The following is a 27,310-nucleotide window of genomic DNA, read 5'->3' on the forward strand; positions in this document are numbered from 1 at the left end:
ATGACGTTAGATGAAATACTCCAAGCGCATACAATCAAAGGGTGTTGCACGTTCTTTCTCTCCTCACGTAATCGCTCAAGCTTCGCGCTATCTGGCAGAGGTATACACTAAAACGACCAAATGAACTTTTACAAAGCTTTACGAACTAGTTGCTTGAACAAATGCAATCGTACAGCATCGTAACATGTCTGCAGACTCGTTATCGGCCTGCCAGAGCTAGCGCTCATGCATCGAGACAATGCAGTCTTTGTGACACCCAGTGGCAGAAACCACAGTGGCTTTTTGACCGCATTTAAATTTTATTTAAAAGCGAAAACTAGGCATTACACTCGCAAAAAAACGTGTGAAATTCAATCGAATTAAGCTTAAGATTTTTATCTAAAATCCACGAATGTACAATCAAATCTACAATCAAGAAATCTTTGCGATGTCAGAACTTAGCGCTTGACAACTTGAAATGAAAGACCTAATTACGCGCATGGCACACGCGGTGAAATGCCATACACTGGTGAATCCCGTCTAACGTGCCTCCCTCATTGGTCCCACGGAGGCAATACAAGAGCATTAACCAGCGATAGGTATGTGCAGGATACAGCCCAATCAGTACAATTCAGACTATTTGGAAACCGTACCGGAATCCATCAACAACACTAGTGTTAAATGTAGGTTCTCTTTTATTACTCCATATTATTCACAACGAGTCCGCGAGGCTATTCAAAACGTACATAGCTATAGTGTGGCGTATTTCGCGTAGCACGATGAAACCGCGAAACTCCAATCGTTCACGCGCGTGGGAATGCTGGCGTGGCCATTTGGACGGCTGTTTCGAACATGGCCTTGTATGGGTTGTAGATGGCAGAGATGAGTATGTCTCTGACCTTCTCCTCGATCAGCTCTTCGAATTGCTCTTCGCGATCGTCGTTGAGACTCAGATGGTCGTCATACTTGGTCTTCAGTTTGAGGCGCTCCATGAAGAAAGTCATCAGGGACGCCGACTTTGGGTGCTGCGCGGTGACGGCCACCCTCAGCACGGTCTCCTTCTTAAGCGTCACATTGACCCAGATGGTCTTTATGGTGCCCACCAAACTGTCTCCCTTGGTCTGAAAAAGCGAAGCGAATAGTAAAAAAGAAAGCGCACAAAATAAGCAACTTAAATGACAAAGATGCTTAATTAAAACTTCTTTCTGGACGAGTTGGTGCATACTTGATTTGACAAATATAACAGCGCTAACACATTTGCAGTGTTCTTGTGGTTGCATGTGTTAGCGCTGTTATATACTTGTCGAATCAACTGAAACGACAAAACCAAACTTTCATTCATCATGTTTCGGACCCTACAGTAGAAAACTACATTTTAATTATGACCCCAAATGTTTGCGAAACACGGGTTCCGCGGCAAAGGTTCATTTGTACTCGATTAAGGTACCATAGTTCTAATTTATTGAATCGCTGTGTACGTCGCAAAGGCTACTAAGTACAAACTTCGAATTAGAGGATATGTAACCAGGTTTTTGCAGAAATTCAGCTTCTTTTTTGCTATCGCCATGTCCCCTTAACTTTTGTGGATGATGACACATCGAGTATATACCGACACTGGGCGTTTCTGTTATTCTACTTTCACTGAAACGAAAACACTCCATCAGCGAAGCACGCGACCTTGTACTCAAGGAAATAACCTCACAACCGTTGAGCCACGAACCTTTACGGTCATAGCACTAACGAAAACACTCTTAAGCCCCATATCCAATAATCCTACATCATATTGGGGTCCTATATAAAGACTTATGTTTCTATATATCTACGGTTCAACATGGGGCAAAATCCGATAATTTATTTTTGCACCTCAGAAAAATGCTTACGAAAATTGTGTTAAACCTCAGAAATAAACTGGGTGACTTTAGCATATGCCAAAAAGTGTGAAGGCAAAAGCCTGCGCGCTCAAGAGACATCCATTAAATTCCTTGGCATTCTCATTCGAATTCAGTGTTACTTCTTATTACTTGTTTTCTCCCACTAAAGGTCGTGGGTTCGAGTGCCTTAATAAAAGCTACATTAATTAACTGTGTCGTAATCAACTTCGCCCTAACTGACACCAAAGGTCGCGGGTTCGATTCCCACCAAAGGTCGTGAATTCTAGAGCCTTAACTCTATATTAATTAACTGGGCCTTTTTGGCATGATTAGGGGCATCCACTTGGCAGCGACCTGGAAGAAGACGGCGACGAACGCGCGAGCAGTAGCACGAGCGCTCCGACTTTCTGTACCTCACAACGCGACCTTGAAACAGATCTAAGGCTTTCGCCTTAAAAATGCGGATGCCCAAATGTTGTCTTGTGTCCATGTCATCATTATGAGTTGAAACCATGTCACCGTACTCTACACCAACTCAGCGAGCGCAGCTTTAACGTTACTCTGCATTGCGAATTGTATAGCTGTGACATTGAGAGGCTCTGTTTCCTACTAAGGTACGTCCAAGACCTGGCAAGGCTAAGACAGAGACCGACAAACTCAAAATGCTAATGATAACATACGTCAACAAGGGCTCGTCCGATAAAAAAAGCGTCACACCTCTTGCAAAGCCTGCCTGTGTGCACTAAAGTGTAGAGAACAAAGTAAGCAAGAGACCGCCAGGTGCGCTTTTTGATGTTTGTTTTTGCTTATGTGGAAATAGTGCCTACCTATGAGGAATGGTATAGATCGTCAAGTGACTTGCGAGCAGCACTGTCTTATTATTTGTTCCTGCGAATTATTTCGTTTGTTCAAATAAATAATTTGTGTCCAAAAAAATCGATTGCCTTGGTTAATTGTTTTTAACGGTTATCAGGAAAATCCCGAACTGTTGGTGCCAGACAATATAAATAAGCAATTTATTCCCTGTTTCTATGCTTAAAAATAGTTCCGCCGATATTTACCAACCAAAATTAAAGTAGAAACAGACTACACTAGAATGAAAGGCCTTAAATATATCATATGAGAGTATATGGGGCATGTGATGGCATCCCACCATATCATACATGGTAACATACGGGTTTTTAACTGGTATCTTCATATGTTCATATGAAATTATTTGATTTCAGACCTTTGAGCTTTTCTTCAATAGGGAAAACCCGGCCAAAAGGTACACATGCTGGCAGGGCTTACTTCAGAAAAACAGTATGCTTGCAGCTTATCCGGCCGAATGAGAAGCGCGAAGCCGAAACCGAGAAGGTAACTCCTATCTCACCGCCGACGCAATAACTGATGGCCCATCTCCTGAGATTAGAAATATCGAGTAAATACGGAGCGAAAGTGCCTCTAAATTTGTCTAAATTGGGAAAATGTGCGCATGTACTAGCTCAATTTTTCGATTACAAACTCATAATATGCAACAAGTAATTTTATTTCTCTTTAGCAAACATCGAGGCACACGAGTGAGTAAGTGTTAAAGAATGTAAGAGACAGACCGAGCTCATCTAAGCATTTTAGAATCTCAAATTTTTAGAGATTCTTGCTTCTTCAAGAAATTCTACCACCATACGCACTGTGCGCCTCTGGGGTGTTTCTGCTGGCTACACCACCAAGAGTTTCTTGAACGACAGTAGTCTTCTATCACGACTCTGCCGTTTTCTTGGCGGCAGGCTGCATATTTGCCACACTAATAGATGCGTTCTACATTTTCACTGGGTTTTTTTTTCTTCATAGAAACAAATCATACTATTAGCTATACATATCCCCTATAAGAAGCACTTCTTGCAGGCATTGCGAAGTCGCAGTCGACGTAAGACTGTTTTCGCAGTATGGCTGACCTTGATCACTATGTTGAACCTCATAACTGGATCTATCTCAAATAATGTTTTACATTGAGTCCCGTTTCTAAGGTGCGTGGTAGGCCACGATGGGCAGGGGCAGAGTCTTCGATCATTAGACTAATGTGTGCGCAGTGTACAACACATCAGAGATTATGTTGCTCTCGTGCTCAAAGTCGTTTTCTGTCCAAATATATAAAGCTCATGATTTCTTTAACGTTTTATTCTATTTGACTCGCGTGATGGCAATATATATATATATATATATATATATATATATATATATATATATATATATACTCTCCGCAAATTTTCACAAGAAACAGCTCTGGAGTGCATAATTCGTGAAGCTTGTGAAGCGGATTCGCGATATCATGAAATCTATAACGAGAAAAACTAACCCGCTCACCTGCACCTTAACATGAGTCTGAGCCCTAGCTTTCATGCGCTCCTACTTCATGGACTCCGACAAACTAAATCTTCTATAGCCCCAGAAACCTTTCCACTGATGCACCTTTAAACCGGCATTAAATCAAAGCAACGTGTTTAATTTGGTTTGAATCAACTTTGTGAAAGCAACTGATACTAATTAATGCTTGAATGTGTTGATTCGTCACTGTTCCAGTTTTCCGTCGTGACTCATCTAACAGACCGACACACGTATACTGAAGGGAAACGGTCGTTCAATAGCTAGAGAATTGGTATAGTGATATCCTTAGCTCCTACTACGCTGTTCAGCATTGTGTACAATGTGAGGGCACATGCTTCAAGCATATTTTGTGGAAACGTATTCCTGGCCACCTCACGAGCACATTACTGTCTTCACTTGCTCTTATTCATCCAGGTAACAAGATATCACTAGATTGTAAAGCGCTGCTACTGGATCTTAACTAGGGGAGTACTTGCAGTAGTATTATACAAACCGTCGCAGTCAAAGTTGCCCCGATGCCCGTCATGTTGAGTACGCAGTTGACGGTAGTGTTTCCGCTGAGCAGAATAGGCTGCTCGCAGTTGCCCAAACGGTGGACGCCAGTGTCGAATCCATGGATCCAGCCATCGGTTATGTTAGCCTTCAGATCCCGGTTGGTGATCCCTGTCTTCAGTATCTGCGGGATGTAAGCACGTATCGTGGTAGCGCACAGTTTTTCTGTTTAGTGCGACAAAGACAACTCAAGCGGCACCATACTCGTAGTAAGACCTGAGCGGATACGTGTATTTAAGCATTCACTGCGCACCTTTTTTTTCTCCGGTGATCTGCCAACGTATCACTGCACCTCGTAACTTATTAAAAACATGACATGTTTTTAATATGGCAGTTCTTAAACACGAGTGCTCGTGCAACCTGACAAAAACTGGCGCGTTCAAGTGCGCTCATAGCGAGGTAATGTGCGATTCCGGGGAATGTAGGCCGACTGCTATGCCACAAAAACCTCAGATTGACACCCAAGTAGCTATCGTTGGAAACGCTCACCATGCAGGCACTACGCTGGGCCCTTTCGCTGAGTAATTTGTGTAGACTTCAGGTTAACCTTCAGGTTAACTGCTTCAGGTTAACCTAATTGCCTTGCTTTTCTTAGCCGTGCGTCTCAAATCGTGTCACACAAGCTCGTGTGCGACCTGAGCACATTAGCTACGTAAGAAAGACGTTTGATCTGGACGACTCTACCAATGTGTACACCCCGGACGTGGAGCAAAATAAATTTTGGTCTCTCGCTCTCTCTCTCTCTCTCTCTCTCCCTCTCTCTCAGGAGAATGTGACGCTGGCTACTTTATGCTAGAATAACATAAGCAAGCATGGGGATTGGCTTAGAGCAAGTAATCTAAAACTTATCCTAATATTATGCAATCTAAAACTAATCTTATGAGGCTGATAACATTACAGAAAAAAGCGATACGATATGTCGAAAATCTCTCGTACAACGACCACATAGGTTTGCACTTTTTCAAACACTCTGTTCTAAAGTGAATCACTTATGTGAGTTGAAATTGCTTTCTTACGTCTATAAGGAAATCAAGCTCGATCCTTCTAAACATCTTGAATTGCACTCTAGTAATAATGTGCCTTACAAATTAAGGCACGACCAATACAGAACTCCACTTGTGAGGACCAACTACGAAACCCAGATGCTTTCATATTTAATTCCCAGTCTTCTTAACAGACATACACAGGCCACAGAAATTATTCAGAAATGCGTGTCCCTCAACTCTTTAAAAAGGAATGTTAAAGCTTACCTTCTTTCCTGTCCTAAAGATCAACAGGTTGTGTATACAGAATTTTTTAATAATCCTAGGGTTCCTTATTTGTGCGAATTTTCCGTTATGATTGTAAAAGCTTGTACCTTGTTCGAATGTTTACTTTGCATAAAACTATGTTCTGTATGTAACGATAGTGCATCATGTTCTTGTTTCTGTTGCTACATGCTCGGAGTGTGTGTATTCGGGTGCTGGGTTCCCGTCAGGCAGAGCACATCTGCCTTTTGCCCTTGTATCTCGAGACCTTGTTGTCTGAAATAAATAAATATTATTATACATCATTATTATACAAAATGTAAGTTCTGACAGGGAAGCCATGAACGTGCGAAGCTCACGCATCGCGGAGTACTTGGCGTCGGTCAGCGATCAGGAGTCATGTGATCGATCGATCACTTTCGGAGATATCGCCTCGAGTACGCGCGCATTGGCTAAACCAGCGGCAGTGAGTGCGGCGAAATGAATGACGCGCATCCAATCAACGATTTGATTATCGCAGTGCACTTCGCTAAGCCTTTTGAGCGCTGCATGGAGCAGCAGTTTCACCAACCTTGAAGTGGAAGTCTGGAATCCGAGCCCCGGGAAAGAGGTCGTGGTTTCCCATGACTAAGCGTGGCATATGTTGCTCAAGAACTAAATCAATATAGGCATTGGCGTCTTGCACCGTGCTGGCTGACGCTAGAAATAAATAAACAAAACAAAATGTGGTGGCCAACAAGTGGAGCAGAGGCAATTTATGGCAAAGAAGCTCAAAGTGTGACGCAGGCCCCAGAGCTTCTTTTTTATTGCAAAAATACCCTCAGTTTTTCTATGATCGAAGAAAAATACAGTTAACAGAAAAAAAGACAGGCATTTGCGTCTTCTACGGTTCACTGAAGCGATCTTCATAATTTAATTAGATTAATCACGTGCAGCGCGCTGCTTGTAACCACAACTAGAATGCAATATATGCGAGCATATTTACAACATCTCAAAAGGCGCACATTGTGGTCGTGATGAAGGTCGCTTGCATACTCTCGATATGCAAAGTGCCTGTTACACTACACCTTTAAAGCAAGGCACGTGTTTAATGATACTTTCGCCCGTTACACATTCGGCAACAAATAACTAAACAAAAAATTTTTGCACCATGGCTATAAGCAGTGATCGTACGATGAACGTCTTCCACTCACCACAGGCGATCACAGCAAGGATGACGAGGCAGTACTGCTGCATGTTGCCGCTACTATCCCTAAAAAAAGTATAAAATTTCGCTCAAGTAAATCGCTCCCTTGCGCCATGAACTCTGAAATTATCTGTGCTTATCTGTGGTTGCATGTTCTTTTATGTTGTGCAAGAAACACCAAGTTAATCAACTGAGCTACCTTAAATCAAACGAAATCGAAACGAATCGAAAACGAAATCGAAGAATTTTACTTCACATTGTGGGGATACACTCTTTGAATCAGCAGGGGAAATGACGGCAACGCAGAAGGGAAGGACACAGGACGATCGCTCTCTAACAGCTGAAGTTTATTAAGAAAAACACAAACAGGAAGACACCATCTGCGTGCGCTTGTCATCAGGTCACATTAAATAAACCATCAAGCATGTGCGCCTTTTCTTTATTTATATAATATAAGGAGATGTACGGGCACAATTTAAGGCACCGGCTACTCCTTATCTCTTGAGTGGTTCCGTCATACATCATACAGGGTTCAAGATTACATATCAAATAATGTTTTCACACAAGCACCCGGACTTATCACGCAACGTTTCCGCAGGAAGACTGTGACGTAAGGAACTAATTATACATACAATATACAAGGTAAATGTCTCCACAGTTATGTAGATAAAAGTCTCAAAAGTACAAACGATACTGTCACCTAATCTAACGCCTTACAATATAACAAAGAGATAGACGACTCCGGTACGCAATCATCGCGCTTCTTTTGTGTGTGAAAGGCTACTGCGAGTTGACGAGCTTTTTTCTTTGTGCTTGACGGCGATTTTAGTTCTGTCGAAGAAAGGCTTGCCACCACATGCTTTACAGTGTGCAGAAAGATGGGAGCTAGGCATTCCCTTTAAAGTATTATTGTGCTGACGCATGCAGGCGCTCGTTAAGACAGTTGCTATAACTCTCTGTGGCTATGAAGGGGAAAAGGCTGTAAACTTTCTGTGGCTACGAAGGGAAAGCTACGAAGGCAAGACGCGCACAAGTGAGAGCGCTTCTGATAATAGTCCCGCGTTTTAATCCGTGTTCGCTTACGCTGAGGAAAAGAAAACACAAACACCTTATTAGCAACAGTTAAATAAGACAGAACACACCACTGAGCGTAAAAATTTACTTATTTTGCGGCTTTTCTCTTCCGCGTCGAGGCAAACATGAAACTGTCGCACGTGGAAGCTGCGTCGATTCAGTGTCTGTTCCGAGCAACCGAAAACACTGTCAACGCTGCCCGACTACTTGGCGCGGTAACACATGTGAAGCGGCCACGTGCCCGTAGCTTTCCCTTCATAGCCACAGAAAGTTGTCCGCGAAAACAGTCTGCTCAATCTAGGATTTTCCGCGAGAAAGTGAGATCGCGTGACCAATGCCAACTGCGCAAGAGACAAAAGATATTCTGGCTTTACAGAGCAACCAACAGTATAGCTAACCTAAGTGCCTTCCTCTCAATCGCGGCTGAAGCCTTTCCGACATATAGATTTGCAGAAAAAAATCACGTTCACGTTAGAGCCTTCGGCTTATATATATGTATATATATATATATTATATTCTTTTTTACGTTATGCTATATTTCGCGGACCTATGGCATGACTGCAACTTTTTTCGCTTGTCGTATTCGACAGTTACGTCATCTTGACTTGAATGACTGGATTTTATCTTTTCGATAAACCTTCAGCACAAGCGTAGGATAATCTGTGTCTTTGAGGCTCCCGATCTGCTCAAGAAAACTATCGTAAATTCTCTGGGCACAAGACTTGGTGAAAGCGTAATCTAGAGAATTGAAAGCAATAGCGTTCTTCACTATCTTGGAATGGCCCGAGGAATTATTTAAAAATATTTTATTATAGGAGCAAAAGACAGTTCAGGTGTTCTGGTCGAAAAAGCAAACGTAATTCGAGAAACTGCAAAGAATCTTCTTTGGACAACTCACTCGTGAAATTCAAATCAAAAGCTATTTGCCTAAATATCTTCATTAGGTTGACATGGTGAAAAATGGCACAATCATCGCGTACTTCACACTCAACCAACCTAGCTACAACAATCAGAAAATTAGTGCCGCTCTGAACCCAATACATACTCCCGACTTCTGAATGTACAGATCCCCTTCCCACGACACAAGTCTACCTTAAATAAAAGCTCAGGAGGTCCAAAAAGCCGTGAACACTCACTAAGCAACTGTCTAGGAAGGCAATCTCATCATTATGTTTAGTGATCCACTCTTTTACGGACTTTACCAGTTGGTCACATGGAAGAGAACAGAATAAATTTTATATGTCTAGACCAATATCATTAAAGAACCTGGGTTATCACTAAGCAAGAAGTCAGAACTGGACACACTAAAACGGTCTTTATCACCTGCAGAAAATATATTTTTTTAACGCGTAGCTAGAGGCTTCATGTTGCAAAGTGTGGTGCTCAGAGACAATACACGAGCGCGTGGAGACACGTGTTATACGTGTCAGGAACACAGATAAAAAGCCGAACGAAAGCAGCTAGTCAGGACCTGTGCCCCCTCTACCTCAGATGTGCGTAGTCAAAATAGAAAGCACACCTAACAGAAATTGGCAGCATTAGTAAGCATTTATAGCAGGAACAGAAAATATAAAAACGATACTACTGAGAGGCCTACAGATTATGCGTACAAGAACAAAAATGGTGACTGGTGTACTGCATTAAACGAATCATAGCGGTACGACAAACATGCTACATTGCTCCACATTACGTGATAGTGGCACCATACAATCGTAAAATGCAAGGCAGAGCATAATGTCAACAGTCCAAGGAAAAATATAATTTAAATATTACTGCTCATTTGAGTTGAACAATGATAGTAGCACATAAGATAACAGCTGGTGTCAGTAGTTTGTATGTGTATGCAGAACATCACATCTCTCAGCGTGTCTTGCGTCATATTCATTATAGCTTAATGTTTATTTTGACAGCATCGAAAGAAAGTACATTTCTCTGTATCTTGTATCGCTGTAGGAGCTTCTCACTGTATAAGGATTGAATAGGACAGACACCAAAGCTCCAGAAAAGGGGCTCTGTGTGAGCACCACAAGCATAATTCTGAATATCGCGAACGTCTTTATCGCGTAGTAAATATTGCTCCTTAAAATTTGTCATTGTTTTTCCTCCGCGCTACGAGACAGTATAGTTCAGATGCCACAGAAAAATTAAATTGTAAATTGCCAAATTTACATTTGTTGGTAACAAGAATCGTACGAACGCAGCACGGGAGATGTGCGCGGTTCTTAGGGGGAGAATGAGAATATAAAACACTGAGCCTCTTGCACCATCATCAGCAGCAGCAGCAGCAAAATGACGTCCCCTACTGGCAAAAGACCTTGCCAGTGGTCTTCAATTACTTCGCTCCTACTAGAACCGAGCCACCGATTAAGCTGGATCCACATAATTGGCCAGACTCCAAATTCTGCACGCAGATGGACGTGACGAGGCTGAGCTGCAACGAATCGAGCTGCTAGCACAGTGCTTCTCAAACAGCGGGGTCATGAATTCTAAATGTGTCACGTGGCTTCTTGGTTAAGCGCCACGCTGGCGACACATTGGCAGTCTTTTGGGGTGGTAGCGAAAATCAGTCAATAATATTCGGCTGTAAATCCAATGACTTCTTCCTCTTTCCATGAAATAACTTGTCGCTGTTACGTGTGCTGCGCGACCAGCACATAACATTTAGGGAATTATTTATGCCTTTAATCAAGTGCAAATAGATTAGGGCAAATGAAAAACAAGAACTGCATGAACGAATTAATTTGGTTGATCAGCGAAAGCGCTGTGGCTGTGGACTGACAGGAAGCAAAGTCGCTCGGAATGGCGAGAAAGATGCAAACAACGGATTGTGTGCACGTGCGCTGCAAAGATCCCCATCTCGCTCGTCGTTTCACCTACATAATATGGGTGGGGAAAAACATAACAGCGTCGGCCGTTTGTGTTTTCACATATTATCACACGATTCAAACTTGCAACCGAACGCTGCGGCCGTACATAGTTATACTGAGATCACATAGGTCTTGAAAGTTTCTCGCGAAAACCATACATGCCTCGCTTTGCGAATTCGTATAAAGTTTTGCCAAATTTTAGTCTCTGAACAGGAAGCGCTCACCTTAGGGTCGTGTCTTCTTCCGAGTCTCTTCTGCGACTGACTTAAAAGCTTCGCACTGCCAAGCTCTCAAGAGGGCGAGGACCACTATCTGCGTCTGCTATCGCTATCTGGTCTGGACGTCGTGGTAACGGAGCAGCATCAAACACAAGTCAAGACTGCAAACAGATGCAACCGAACACTTCTCCGAATGTCTTGCTGCCCAGCATGGTGCACCATCAAGGGGCGGGCACGCCCTATCAAGTTCTTGACCTAGAAAATAGAACGCCTGGAGACTAAGAAACGAAGATTCGTTACCACGTGGCAACGTGGCTTGAAACTTCGGAGTGTTTTATATCCGTGCGCAAACGCACACCATGGATGACCATGCCGCGATGCGTCGGGATCTCGTTTCCGAAAGGGCGAGCTGTTTCTCGTGAACAGCAACCGAGAATCTTGCAGCTCGAGTGTCCAAATGGATGCCACGTGTTTTGGCTTCGTGTTCGCTCGCCAAAGTAGAAGAGGCATTGCTGGCCACGCTCACTTCGGCGTGTTTCATTATGGCGTCCTTGAATAGTGGTCTACGGCTGACGCTTCCAAGCCACAAAATGCTCGAAATTATTGCGCACTGGGGTGTATAACAAGATCCGTGATCAACTACATCTGCTGCCTAACATTTTACGAGAGTCGCCACTTCAGTTTGTGATGCCTTTTATGATAATGTGTACAGCATGGGTGGTAAATTAATTTCGTCCCGATCAATCATTTTGCCAGACACACTGACTGAAGCGGACACAGACTGGTGCATACAAGTACACGCAATTGCGCTACTATCGGCGTCAAATGTTTAAGGTGCACGAGGGCTGACAAGAAGCCAAATATTTACGCAGCCTGAGCGATCAACATAGTATTCGGATTTCCACCATGCACTACTACGACTATAGGCGAACGAGATAGTGCTTCATCCATTTTTTTTTCTGCTTCATGCAAAAGCTGCTCAGATATTCAGAGAACCCAGGCCCCGTAACCTTTCCACGCCTACTGCATGTTTCACTGCTCTATCGCAAAGGGGTGCCCCTGATACTGCCAGAACAGACTCGGTAAGGCGAGCATGTGCGGTTATCCCGAGCATGGAAAGTCGAGCCAAGGATCTGCATCAGTAAGTGAGTGTCTGGTGTTTTTATCACGTGGGCTGGATAAAAAAAGAAATGAAAAGGCGAGAGCTGGACAGAAGCTACGTGCTATGTAAACTGAAGCCAGCTTCTCAAAAGCGCAAAAAGACCCTTTACAGCGACAGTAAAATTTACTGCATTTTTTAAATTATCATTTGCATTCACTCGAGAAGCGTTTGGCTGCCAGTAGTACTATAATTAACAACGCTTTTTCAGCCTTTGGAAGTGCACTTTCAATTCGAGGAACCCGTGAAGGCATTTATGGTTGTTGCAATAACGATGGCGGAGTCCCAGTCACAGATGTAAATGTCGGCGGATCCTCACTGTCACGTAAATTCGCCGCTGTCGTCGCATCAACCTCTTCCTCTTCGCAGTACAGTATATTAGCTTGTCGTCAGGGTTATGTATTTTGGTATCAATCTGAGAACCTCTCGACGATAATTTTTAAGGGTATAAGTTTAACTGAAAAAAAGGAACTTATCATGTCTGCGTGGCGAAGTCGTCACTGTCATCTCTCCCTGGTTTCTGCCACAGCTGAGACACTGTATAACAAATGTGGATATAACGAATGTTCCTATACAACGAAGCAAAACCAAAGTTTCGTAGGTCATATTCTATTTAAATGAATATTCTGCACTGACAACGAAACCGAAAGTACAAATAAGATCCGAGAAAATACTGGCCCAGTGAAGTAAATATCACACGTTGATATTGTTGTGCACGTTTTTGACGAATATGGGACACAATGAAGCTGTTTTCGTGCGGGATCGACATGGTTATAGCAAGCTCCAACTGTATCACATGGCCACAACGTAATGACGGCACTGGACGACGATGGCGACGATGGAACTCCCACGATGCCATGACGACGACCAAATAGCGACGGCGGCATGACGACGACAAAATGACAACGCAGTGACGACGGAGTGAAGATGGCAGAACGATGATCACGGCACGACAACGAAGAAATTATTACAACGAAATGAAGGCGATGTAATGGCGTCGACTTAATGACGATGACGACATGACGAGAAAGGCGTGTTTGTGTTGTAGCTCAAGTCCGTGCTTTGCGTACATATCCCCCACCGGCGGCCGACCGCCTTGGTTTGCACTATATCTGGTGCCGCTTTGCCCCAGGTCCGGTGCCGGCCAATGGCGCAAGACAGCGGCCTGCGGCCAGCACACGCGATTTGGGTGAATGAAACGAAGATTCGCTTTAAAGGGAGCAGCCGTCACACTGTGACAGGTGTGTTGAGATATTGGCAACAGCGTCTAAAGCACCCCGAGGTAACGTGCCGCGCTATGGCATGAAGTCCACGTGGATCTGCTGGCGAAGCTTCGCGCGAGTGTTCGCTTGCAGACTGCCACGTACTTTCGTCCCCCGTAGGTTGCCGCATGATTAAGCGACTCAGCAGTCAGTTTGGAAGGATTGTACTGATTTGGATGGAAGTGCACCGTCGGGCCAACGGAGTAGAGGTACCGGGTGCACGCTCAGCGCTTGTAGATTACTTAGATAGCCACGCAGGGCGACTGCGCACAGGTGTCAGGAACATCCCATATACGTTTGAAGATGGCGATTTAGCGCGTTTTGCAATACATCCGACATGTACACGAGCAATATCCCAACGCCAATGAAACAGCGGTTTTCGATTAACCCGCATGAGCGGCCCAATCTGCTTCGAGTTGCTGCACACGAACTTTCGTTTCCGGTTTCTCCGACTGAGCAGGAATCTAATCATCGGAACATTTGTTTGGCTAATCAAAAACAGAGCATATAGAAGTACCGCATCCACTCAAGAGATTTAGATTTTTTTTTTATGAGACCACCGAGTCTACAGATTGCAAACACAAACATGGTGACTCGAAGTATCGTATTTACTTGTGTAAGTCATGCTCTCGTATAAGGGTCACACCACCCGCCGTGGTTGCTCAGTGGCTATGGTGTTGGGCTGCTGAGCACGAGATCGCGGGATCGAATCCCGGCCACGGCGGCCACATTTCGATGGGGGTGAAATGCGAAAACACCCGTGTGCTTAGATTTAGGTGCACGTTAAAGAACCCCAGGCGGTCGAAATTTCCGGAGTCCTCCACTACGGCGTGCCTCATAATCAGAAAGTGGTTTTGGCACGTAAAATCCCATAATTTAAGGGTCACACCCCAATTTTGGAACCGGAAAACTTGGAAAATTAAGTTTCGACAAGCGCCACTCTCTTCTTTGTGAGTAGATTCACTTGCGTAAAGACCGCACCCTGTAATTATATTGAAGGAAAATATGTTGCGCCTTACACAAACGAATACGGTATATAAACTGCACAATAACGAAGTCAACGTATTCATCTTGTCACCTTGATCGTGCATTCAGGCAATGTTTCTTCTCAATTTCGCAAGTGACAACTATACGCTAAAGATAGCTCAGAGAACCTGACTGGGCTAAGTGGTGATTTATGTTATTAGTAAGTGAATAAATAGTGTATAGGTCTCAGACCGCCTTTTGCGCTTTTCGCTTACATTTTTTTCGCTCTCTAGAAATGCCTAACTTTTGCAGGAAAGGGTTCGAGGAAGGGGGGTGGGGCGGAGCATGCTGGGCGGGCATCACCGTGTGTTTTGGTAAGCGGCCCACTTGTCAACAATGTGCACATCCACCATTTGAAAACAGCAGTATTACAAAATTATGCCAGGACCCATCTCACGATGACTGTCGGCGGTAATACGATTAACATTTAACCAATGTAGAGCCACACTGTATTGCTGAAGTAATGTTTAGGTGAAACCTGTAGTGGTCATACTGAGACTTCAGTTTCTTCGGCTGCATGCGACCTACACTGTCTCCAGTATGGGCCCACTTTGCTATGGCTCTCGACTTCCAAGGTCGCCTATGAGCACGAGGGCATGACAACGACTGCATGAGTACAATGCAGAGACGACGATGGAATGACAAAAGAATGACGTCGATAGAATTACAATGTCGCTATGACGACGACCGCAAGACTACGATGAGATGATGATGATAGCATAAAGACGAAAGCGTGACGGCGAAGGTCCGAGCACAGTGGGAGGACGACGAGTGTGTAGCGCACCACTACGTGCTACAATGTACTGGTCACAAAACTCGCTTCCCTTCCACTATGTGAAGAAGGATGACCAGCGAAGCCGTGTGTGTGGGCCCCTTAATGGCGAACTGCACCTCCGCCGCGGATCGGCCCGGCATTGCCCTATCTTCGGAATCGGCCCGTGTATGGGGAGTGCCTAACGCCTGTTTCACCTCTGCCGCGGGTCGGCCCGGCATTGCACCATCTTCGAGATTGGCCCACGTATGGAGAACGCCTGCTTCACCTCCGCCGCGGGTCGGCCCGGCATTTCACTACCTTCGGGATCGGCCCGCGTGTGGGGAGAGCTTAACGCCTGCTTCACCTCCGCCGCAGGTCGGCCAATACGCTATCTTCAGGATCGACCCACGTATGGGGAGTGCTTAACGCCTGCTTCACCTCCACCGCGGGTCGGCCCGGCATTGCATCATCTCCGGGATCAGCCCACGTATGGGGAGTTTCTTGCTTACCACGCCAATGACACGAAAATTTCCTTGCACGGTAGAGGCATACAGCTTTGCTGCAAGCAGACGAGGACACGCCCAGCTCGCTGACGGTGCACGTGTATGATGACGATGGCACGATAACGACGGCATGAAGACGATGGTAGGACAACGGATGCATGACAGTAACTGTCTGACGACGGCGCAATGACCAGGATGGCATGACAATGACAAGATAATTAGAGTTGATTGACTGCAACATGGTTACGTTAAAATGACGAAGAAAGAATGCCGTCGATGAAACTGTGAAGGTGGTATGGCGACGATGGCATGACGACAACAGGATGACGACGACTGTGTGACGACGATGACGTGAGGATGACGGCATAACGAGAGTCGAATGAAGATGTTAGAACGATGACGACGGTAAGCCAGCGAATGCATGACGACGACTGTGCGACGACAGAACAATGACGAACGGTGGAGTGACTACGGTGTGAGGACAATGGGATGAGGATGAGTGTATGTCGACGACGGTGTGACGACGCCGCCATGACGAGAGTCAAGTGACGAACCTGCAGTGACGACAATGGAACAACCGCGACGGCATCACGATGACGGTACGACAACGAGTGGATGGCCACTGTGGGACGACGATGGCGTGGCGGCGATGACCTGGCGAGAGTCGGATGACAAAGCTAGAATGACGATGGTGCAATGACCACGATGGCATCTCGAACACGAGCGGATGCTTAGTGGCTCAAGCTGTCGGACAACTTGGGCCACAGGGTCGGTGTAGAAGGCGTGACGACGACGGCATGACGACAGTCAGATGGTGAATCTGAAATCGCAACGATGGAAAGGGCACGATAGCATCACGATGACAAGCACGTACCTAGTGGCCTAACCTGGCAGACAACTTCGACCACTGGGTCTGCACAGACAGACAGACAGACAGACACAGATAGATAGATAGATAGATAGATAGATAGATAGATAGATAGATAGATAGATAGATAGATAGATAGATAGATAGATAGATAGATAGATAGATAGATAGATAGATAGATAGATAGATAGATAGATAGATAGATAGATAGATAGATAGTGGTCTGTAACAACTGTGATCATCCTCCTAAGGTGAGCCTGTGCCACAGCAGGTAAATTTGAGCGTACGGCTCAAAACACTCTTTCATGTAGCGCATCATTATTCCTCGCTTATTCAACTGCGTGCCGCAAATAACGTATAACAGTTCCTTACAGAACATACCACCCTGTATATTCCCCTGCGAGAACGTACGCAGAAATATTATGCATGAACCCGGCCTACGTGTCACTTCGCAGAAGCGCAAGCAAATACGCGCGGAAAGCTGCCGTCAGCGGCCACGCGGGTCTCAGATATCAGGGTGCCCGACGTCAAGTGATGCCCCCGCGTGGAGCGTCTTTTGCACGCTAAAGGGTGACGCATGCTCTGCACTATCGTCGCACGCGACACCTCAACGTTCAAACGAAAAAGAAAAAAAACTGAAGCAAAGCAGGCGCAGCCAATGAACATCCTTGGGCGCAGCGCAGGCCGACGTAACTGGCACAGAAGCGTGCACGAACGAGTCGTCGTATAGTATAGCAAGAGTAATCTGTTATAGCGAAGCATTCTTTGCCTCATACCAAACACTTTAATTGCAGTAGATGAGTACTGGGTTCATGCCTCGCTTCGTTTCTGACCTCGTCTAAAAAAGAAAAAGAGAGAAATTGCATAAGATCTAACGTACCTGTTAGACTCAACTTTAAGAGAAGCTTGAATAAAACGTTGATTGAAATGTTTGAAATACGTGCTATACCAAGACATGTGTGATGCGTGCAATTTGATTTTATTTCCAGGTACGTCAAGTGACCATTCACGTTCTTGTGCCAACGCGTAAATTGTGTGTTATATGGCTTCAACGTGATTTATTATTTATTTATTAAGTTTGCCCACATAAAAACAATCGGAGAGAGAAGAAAGAGCTAGCTGGCAACTGCCACCAGGAACGTCGCACAGCGCCTCTCTAAGGGAAAGTCATTGTTGCTCTAGAAGAGAAAAAGTACATAGAAAAAGAATAGTCAGTGAACAGGAAATAGATTACATTTATTTATTTATTTATTTATTTATTTATTTATTTATTTATTTATTTTAAATACTTTCAAGGCCCGTAGGCGCTACAGAAAGGAGTGGTACATATACACAGAAAAAGAATGCAGATCAATGAATAAAATATTTGTTAGATGGCATGGAAAACAGCAGTCTTGAACCTCGATGAGTCTATAATAGTAACGACCGATGTGGGGAGGTGGTTCCAGTCATTGCAGGTGCGAGGTAAAAAGGAGTAATAGTACGCGCGTTCGTGCGACAAAATGGCACGGAAACTTTATGAAGGTGATCGCTGCGGGATGAAAAGTAGGAAGGAGGAGTAAGAAGTTTTTCTTTTAATACCGGGTAGTGGTAAATCTTGTGGAAAAGGCAGAGGCGACTGTATGCACGACGTACTGAAAGTTCCGGTATGTTAAGGGTTTGCTTCATGAGTGTTACGCTAGCATGACGAGAGTAATTAGATAGAATAAAGCGGGACGCGTGCTTCTGAATGGCTTCGAGGGAGAGGGTTAGTGATACTTGAGGGGGATCCCAGATCGCCGAGGCATGTTCTAATTTTGATCGAAAAAGTGTTTTGTAGAGCGTTAGTTTTAAAGATGCAGGAACGACGTAAAAGTTTCTGCGTAGATAGCCTAGCGTGCGATTAGCGTTAGAAGTTATAAATTCAACATGCTTGTGCCATGATAGATCGTGAGTGATGTAAAGGCCGAGATACTTGTAAAAATTAACTTGACAGGGAGGAGCGCTATTCAGAAAATACATGCGTGTGTCAGTATTGTTAGAGTCGCGTGATATGCGCATATATTTACATTTATTTACGTTTAGTTTCATGTTCCACGCATTGCACCATTTAGATAAACTGTTAAGGTCTTCTTGTAGTTTAGTGGAATCGGCCGGGTCACTAATCTTATGATATATTACGCAGTCATCAGCAGATAGGTTAATTGAAGACGATTTTACGCAGTCACGGAGATCGTTAATATAAATTAGAAAAAGCAGAGGCCCGAGGACGGATCCCTGCGGGACCCCTGATGTAACTGACGAAAAAGCAGAGGAAGCGTTATTGGCAGTTACGTACTGAGTTCGATTGGAAAGGAAGTCCTTAATCCAGGCTAATACTAAAGGATCAATGTTAAGCTTATCGAGTTTAAGGTTTAGTAGATCGTGTGTTACGGTATCAAAGGCCTCAGCATAGTCCAAGAAAATACAGTCAACGTCAAAGTTATTGTCAGATGCAGCAAAAAGATCATTAGTAAAGCAAGCTAGTTGGGTTTCGCACGATACATTTTTCTGAAGCCATGTTGACAGGAATGAAAGAATGAATTGGTTTCCAAAAATTCAACAAGATGAGAGTAAATGATGTGTTCCAAAAGTTTGCATGAGATGCTTGTCAATGAAATGGGACGGTAATTTTCGGGAGCATGCGCATTGCCTGACTTTGGGACTGGAACCACCTTTCCTTTCTTCCAGTCGCGCGGTAGCGAAGAATACTGCAACGGCTGAGCGAAAATTTTAGAAAGAATAACAAATGAAAACACCTCAGTGCATTTCAATATTTTTGAATTAATACTATCAGGCCCACTGGCAGACGAAATCTGCAGACTATTGATTAGCCGGCTAATACCAACCCAGTCAATTATTATGGGATCCATCAGAGGGAAGTTTGAACTTGGTGCACTCGGTAAATTTACGATAATATTGGCATTGAGGAAAGAGACAAACGCCTCATTCAAAACGCTGCAACATTGATTAGGTGGAACACTGGTGCCATCAGGGTAAGTTAAATGTATAGTGTTTGTTTTAGTGCCATTGACAACACTCCAAAACCTGCGCGGACTCGTTTGGAGAAACGAGGGCAGTGTAACATTCAAGAAGGTAGTTTTAGCGTTACTAGACATTTGGATGTACTCAGTTTCCAGTATGTTGACCGATGAGCAGGGAGATTTGTTTGCTTGGCCCGGCGGAATAACCGTTTCTTTTTGTTGCGCAGGCGTTTAAGAGAGTTGTTGAATCATGGCGACCTAGTGTTTGAGGGTATCTTTCGTTGAGGTATATAACTGTCAATTAGAGATAGTAGTTTATTTTTGAAAAGTTGCCAGTTATCCTCAACTGAGCTTTCGTCAAAACTGGAGATGTAAGCAGCTGTGAATGATTCCATTTCTGCCGCGATAGAAGCCGTATCGGCGTGCTTGTAATCGCGAACAACCTTAAAGCTCTTTTTAGTAGAAACATGGGCGCGCAAAGTGAAATGAATAATCAAGTGGTCACTTAAACCAGAGGTAATAACAAGTGAAAAAGAAGAAGAAAGAAAACGGTGGGGAGGAGGATGAGAGATTGAGAACAACACAAGAATAAAACATGCATGTGCGTCACACACTCGTCAAGCGGCACATCATCATCAGCAGCAGTAGCAGCAGCAGCAGCAGCAGCCTGGCTACGCCCACTGCAGGGCAAAGGCCTCTCCCATACTTCTCCAACTACCCCGGGCATGTGCTAATTGTGGCCATGTTGTCCCTGCAAACTTCTTAATCTCATCCGCCCACCTAACTTTCTGCCACCCCCTGCTACGCTTCCCTGTCGCATTCTCCCCCTCCCCCTCCCCTCTAAAATGTCATTACCAAAGTTCTATTACCCACGTCATTTGAGGTTTCTCTTGAGTCACCTCTACCTTTTTACTTAGAATTTTATTGTGGATAAAAGCTTGCTGCATCATTGTCGTTGCGCACTGCACAGATTTCAATTCATAATTTCACTTTATTTCCGTAAATCCTGACAATTAAGAGGACAAGCGCATTATAAGCACCAGCGCCGCCTACATCATCCGTATTTCTTTACTTCAACATTTATTTTTTAATTCCACTGGGAACACCATGCAGAAACACAATATATTTAAATATATACGTACACAGAACAAACTTTATTATATTTTTTCTAGAGAAAGGTAGCCAGCTAACAATTATTTCTAATGGTATGGATAGCCTACGCCTAGGGAATAAATATGTTGCTGTATGTTCACCTCGCTCAAAGGCTCTGCGTGCTTATTTTAAAGCTGAAAAAAACCTGCTGACTTCAGTAACCCCTCCGGCAGAGTATTTTAAACAACGTTTTGCTTTACTTCGGCCGAAGTATACCTGTACCGTAAGTGCGCTGTCGTTGGATTGTGAACCTCTTACAACTCGCCCAAAATGCGGAACACATTCCTTGCGACCGAACCGGAACAAGCATTCAGGGAAAAATGTGACCAGAGATGCAGGCAGAGCAGCTGAGCAGCCACGGAGGCCTCCATCTGAGCAGCAGCCGGCCGAGCGCGCGCCGAATAAAAACTACCGGTAACCAAACGTCTCGGCAAATCTTCAATTTGCTCCGTGATGTCGACGCAAAAGGTGACGTGTCGGGCCACCCCTCTGGCTTCACGTAGTGTCCCTCCCTGCGGGAGCATATACAGGAACACTAGCTTCACGGAGCGTTCGTTTGCCAAGGCTGGTTGCGTGACGTAATGCTCCCTGCTATCTTTTATGCGAAGCATATTACTAGACCTCAACCCAGCTTCTCAGGCGCGGCGGTGTCGCCTTCAATGACCCCATGCCATACCACGTGACACCGTGACGTCACGACAGAGGAGAAACGGGGCTCCAACTCGCGCCGTCGCTCGCGGCGTCGCGGCGGTATATAAGCAGCTGCGCTTGTTTCTAGGTGGCTTTGGCTCAACTCTTGCAAGATGGGGCTGCGTGTGAATCGAACCAGGGTCTCCGGAGTGTGAGACGGAGACGCTACCACTGAGCCACGAGTACGATGCTTCAAAGCGGTACAAAAGCGCCTCTAGTGAATGCGGTGTTGCCTTAGAAACTAGCTGTTTCTAAGGCTCAGGCGTGCGTCGCTTGCTCAGGCGCACATTTCGTTGCCGCGCCGAACGCTGCGTTGCGCGACGCTCACCGCGTCCAATGCGGGGCGCGTAGTCGCTGCGCCGTAGCCCATTGTCTTACACCCCTTGGCGGGTCGACGGGAACGCTGTCGCGTTCCACTCTTGAAGGCGAAGCAGAGTAACGCATGAGTTGTTTCTTCGTCTAGCCGAACCAAATATAGCCAAGCAACAGCAGTTCACCAGGCTAAACAGTGGTTCAACAACTAAAATAAAGGCTAGTATGCTTCGCATCCTGGGCTTAACCTTAGCTAAGCCACAGCCATTTTTTCCTTCCTCCATGCTATCGTCGGAGCAGTTGTCGAGATTGAGAGCGTTTCCCCGTTTCCCGCAACGTAATAACAACAAAGAATCGCCGCTGTCGGCGACGACTAGGCCATTGTATGCTGGTGGATCAACGAACGCTTGTCCCACTGACGCGTCCGCCCGTTCTCTACCGGCAGCGCCAGGAGCTTTGGATAGGCGAAACATCGGACGTTGGCAGTAGTCACGTGGTTTCTCATCCGCCATTTCCTCCTCCTAGAGCGAGTCATAACGTTCGGTTAGCGCGCTTGTCCTTCGTCTCCGAGTTCGGGGAATGCCGGATCTGTCCGACTCTGCTTCGGGGGATCAGTCGACCAGTCGACCAGACGAAGCGACCAGTCGAAGATACCATTAGTAGGAACGGTTGTATGCGATAGTCGTGTGTGCGCACAACGCCCATACCAACTGCAGAAGACAGAACGCTGGTCCAGCGATTCGATTGGGCGAAGCGTTGACGGTGTGTCCACTCCGCTTCGTTCAAACGCACTACGCGTCTCTGCAGACCATAGAGTTTTGTAGGAAACTCTATGCTGCAGACCCTCTAGCATAGAGAGATGTAATAGGAGATGGCAACCGCTCGCATATTCGGAAATCTTGAAGGCATGAAGAAAAAGCATGAGAAAATAGTTCTATACATTTTGGGAACAATGGAAAAATACCCCAACCTTTCTTAGGACATGGCAGTTAAAAGAAAAGTGGACGAGGGTGTGCATGAAGGCGTGCTAAAGTTATGGCGAGGGCCCCATGTCGCAAAAAATCCGATGTCGGCATTGGACGTCCCTCGGCGAAAACTAATTCCGAACCACAAATACGCAAGCCCTCCGCGTGGCGCAGATGCGGTGCTGATTAATCGAAATCCTCAAAGTAAAATACGTTAGAAAAATAGTGAATTACGACTAAACACAACCTACAGACAAAAAAAAATTATGGGGTTTTACGTGCCAAAACCACTTTCTGATTATGAGGCACGCCGTAGTGGAGGACTCCGGAAATTTCGACCACCTGGGGATCTTTAACGTGCACCTAAATCTAAGTACACGGGTGTTTTCGCATTTCGCCCCCATCGAAATGCGGCCGCCGTGGCCGGGATTCGATCCCGCGACCTCGTGCTCAGCAGCCCAACACCACAACCTACAGACATGATAGCGTCGAAGTTTAATTTGAATATACAAGAAAACACAACTCTGTAACGCAGAAACTACTACACAAACCTCTTTACCCAGCGCCGCGGCCCGCTCAGTTCCTTGCAACACAACCATTGCGCTCGCGTCCGCGCAACCGCAAGAAAGCTGCGGCCACCGGGAAGCGTGACAAGCAGTACGTCAGGGATCTTTGAAATCTATCGCGTTCCATTATTAAAGAGGCCCTGAACCACCCCTCAGGCTTGGTGAAATAACATAGTCCGCGGGTAGCATACGCTGTTGTGAACATCTCAGCCAAGTTCTGCTGTCGTACGCGGTCCGTGGAGCTCGCAAGCGGAGCGCGAAGTCACCTTCTTTTCAAGCGCTCTCGTTTCAAAAACTCCATGCTCCTCGCTCTCTTCTTTGTGCTTTATTTCGTCATAAAGCACACTCCAATACGCGGCTGCTATTGGTCGCTGCGCTCGGCTACACCGCGGCCGCCGTTAGGTGCCGCCACGAGTCCAGTGACTAAGCGCACTGCGGCTCTCTGAGGACAGCCGCGTTTGGCTTACGTTTAGCGCGGCATAGGCACCAAATCGGAAATTTGAACTGCGCGCCACGGTGACGTCTCCGCCGTAGCCTTCGCAGTGCAAGGCAATGGAGGAGGAAGGGGAGCACAGCTGAGGCCGTGTGTGATTGCCGATAACTTCGCTTCTGCTGAACGCATTGAAGTACTTTTTTGCGGCAAAGTGGTTCTGAAACAGCCTATCTTCACTTCAGATGTCTTTCTTCACTTCGATAAAAAGTAGTTCAGGGCCCCTTTAACGGCGAAGCTTAAGCGTCCTCCAAAGTTTCTATTACCAATAACTCGCTCTTTTGTTCGAGATTCATGGTTGCTTTCAGAACTTTCAACTTACGACTATGACAGCTGTCCCTTTTATTGCGATAGCAATTATATGGACACTCCAAACGCATTTCTACCGTCGCCGTGATGTTCTCTATAAAGTCCAAGGGTAATAACATCGTTGTCGCTCGCCATATGTGCGAATGAAAGCTTTCGAGAATCCCTTAAACTTCGTAAAGTAACGACGCTCTCGTCCTCCGCCTTCACCCCTCCTCGTTTCTCCTCTCTTTCACGCTCCCTCCTCGACGCTACGCCGCCTACACCTCTCGAGCGTAGCAACGGCGCCAACATGCGCTCCTCCCCACTCCGTATACGCTTCTCAAGCGAAAATGGCGCTGAAGCACGACTCTAAACAAACGAAGCCGGCGCGAGGGCACACGTGATGCTATTAGGCCAATAGCGGCGCGGCGTCAGCCTCGGCCAGAGCGCGCGAGGAAGAGGCGGCATTCTTCAAAGTGTGTTGCTACTTTACGACGTTAAAGGGGTTTTAATGATGAATCTCTAGCGCGCAAGGGAGTTAAGCGGAGAGGAAGCGCGCCGTATTCTGTCGCGCGCAAGTTACCGCGGTGAGGGGAGGGAAGTGGGGGGGGGGGGGGGGTTCTACTCCGGTGGCGGCTGCCCGGAACCTGTCGTCAAAGCGATCTGCGATGAACACAGTCTAGGTGCATCGAAGGGCTCATCGCTTCGTGTGCGCACAAGCGAGAGGCAAAACGGTCAGTTCGCTCGCTACTGCTGTAGCGCTTCCTCATTCGAGCGTTTTGACAGCGAGTGTGCGCAGTCATCGAGTGAGATGTGTTCATGTTTGCTTGTGTGCGCGCGTGACACCATGCTTGTTAATTTAGTAAGTTTATTTGTTTATTTAGTAAGTGAATGTTTACAAGTTTATGCAGACTATAAAGCTACTATCCTTACTTCGTATAGCTATCTGATTTGCTATCGCAATCGATGCTTCCCTTTTTGGGTGAAATTTGCGACATTTGCAAAAAGGTGCGCACCTAATTCCGAACCACGCATTTCCTACCACTCTTCTACCACGAAAGTTGCTCATACCTTGTTTTTCATTCTTTACAAAGTTATTCCTCGGAATTTTGAGAATGGAAGCCTACGAACAAATGTCATGGCTTTTTATGCTGGACCTTCTCAGACTGAAATATACTAAATGTACGGAACAATAATAGGATATCGGCCTACGCAAGAGGCCGCGTTTCTACCAGAAAGCATCGTGTTCGCCGCCAGCGGTTCCCGGTAAACGTTACGGTTACGTAAACTGCAGTTGCTGGTAAGCATGAAAAGCAGCCAGGGGTCTTTGAATGCTACCGAGTTCCACTCTTAAAGGCGAAGCTTATAAATGTCCTCCAAATTTTTCGACATGCTGTTCTGTATCTTGTATGCATGATTAGAAAGAATTTAAGCACTGTTCGCTTCACTTTGCCGAGTGTTGTAGCCTCTGCCTTACGGAGCTATGAGCCATTGCATTTTTTACTTGCTTATGGGAGCATGAATACTATCCGAGTACTATCTTCCCTGTGTTTTGCATCCGTAAAAGGTCGTATCTTGCGTCTATCGACAGGTGATGCGTGTCGATGTTGGTCCTCTGAGCAACAAAAAACTGAGATCTGTATTGCACTACAACTATCAAAAGTGTTACACAAGCATGATGAAATAATATGTCGCCTGTGTGTTTACACTCAGTGACACTAACCTACTGTAGTGTACAGCCTAAATTTGCTGGCAGGATAGGAGGCGCAGCACGACACATGACTGACCAGCAACTGAAAGTTTTATCTCCCAACTGATCATTGACGCACGGGTAATAAAGGTTTCGAGCCGCAGTAGCGGGCAACGTTTTGCTTTTCGTTGCCCTTTGAGGAGGGTGAAGATAAGAACGACAGGCTTGCCTGCCGAAGGCTTAGTCGGCGTTATGGAAATGGCAGGCAGACAGCAAACAGAGTTTCAAGCTTTTGACTACTTTCGTGCTAAGATGAATGAAACATAAGGTACTAAGAATGGTGCCCGGTAAAGTTTAGCGCGTGGGCGCAGCTATCACAGAATTACCGTCAGTATAGTGCAAGTGCGACGTACGTACCGAAGCTACCGAAGCATAGTCGAAAGCGTGGCTCTGACGTCACATCCAATCTGCGCGCCCAGCCGGGAAATGGTCGACTCGCTATCTTCGAGAACCTCAGCGCAGTGTCTCGGATTTCGACAAGTGTGCGCCGCGAGATCAGAGCGGACCGGACGGGCGAGGGAATTCCCAGTGAAACGCTAGCCCCTCGAAGCCCAGCTCTCCATCAAACGAAGAAAGAGCACCGCGTGCTGCTTCGTCGATCTCGTGTGTGTAACTCCCCGGGTCGAGAAGGCAATTGGTGCGGCGTGAACGGTGCTTTCGGAAATACGCCAAAAGTCTTCAACGTAGTTGGGAGCAGGGAGCTTCCCTGAACATACTTCCATAAAAGATGCATATAAAAAATAAATGAAAAAGATGACGCAAGTTCTCTGAATTTTATGGCTTTGATTATTTTAGAATAGCGTGAAATAATGTGTGTAAAGGCCAAGCCTTCTCAAGAGAAAGAGCAGGCTTCGTCGTGGGGGCGGACAGGGCTTTCGGGAAATGAGCAATATGTATCTCCACCAAGTCCCATGTGAGCATGTGTCACGGCATGCGCGCTCCTCTCACATTATTCAAACGTTGCTCCATGATCCGTCGAAGCCACTGCTCGCGGGTTTCGGCACCAGACTTAAAAGAGCAGGGCTTTCTCAGAAGCAAGAGTAGACTTTGTCGTAGGGAAAGGGCAAGGCCTTCGGACCAGTGGTCTTCAGCTTTATTTTCTACCTCATGCACGTCATAGAGTATTATAGTAATTATTGTAACAAACTCTATGGCCCAAAAAAAC

The 27,310-nt window shown here is 45.7% G+C and overlaps 1 protein-coding gene across 2 annotated transcripts; it reads right to left on the reverse strand.

Moving 5' to 3' along the window:
- Positions 1-654: 654 nt before the first annotated feature.
- LOC126541362 (salivary anticoagulant protein P23-like) lies at positions 655-26,809 on the reverse strand. Of its 2 annotated transcripts, none has more exons than XM_055076564.2 (5): positions 26,503-26,809; positions 7,207-7,265; positions 6,585-6,712; positions 4,708-4,890; positions 655-1,100 (listed from the first exon to the last, which is right to left on the reverse strand). In XM_055076564.2, exons 2-5 carry the CDS (start codon positions 7,247-7,249, stop codon positions 783-785), a joined length of 672 nt encoding a protein of 223 aa, XP_054932539.2. In that variant the 5' UTR covers positions 7,250-7,265; positions 26,503-26,809; the 3' UTR covers positions 655-782. The 2 variants fall into 2 exon arrangements, with proteins under 2 accessions (XP_054932539.2, XP_050044071.2); XM_050188114.3 differs by lacking the exon at positions 26,503-26,809 and adding an exon at positions 11,365-11,471.
- Positions 26,810-27,310: the final 501 nt, after the last annotated feature.

The sequence above is a fragment of the Dermacentor andersoni genome, chromosome 2, assembly GCF_023375885.2.
Source record: "Dermacentor andersoni chromosome 2, qqDerAnde1_hic_scaffold, whole genome shotgun sequence".
NCBI classification, from domain to species: Eukaryota; Metazoa; Arthropoda; class Arachnida; order Ixodida; family Ixodidae; genus Dermacentor; species Dermacentor andersoni.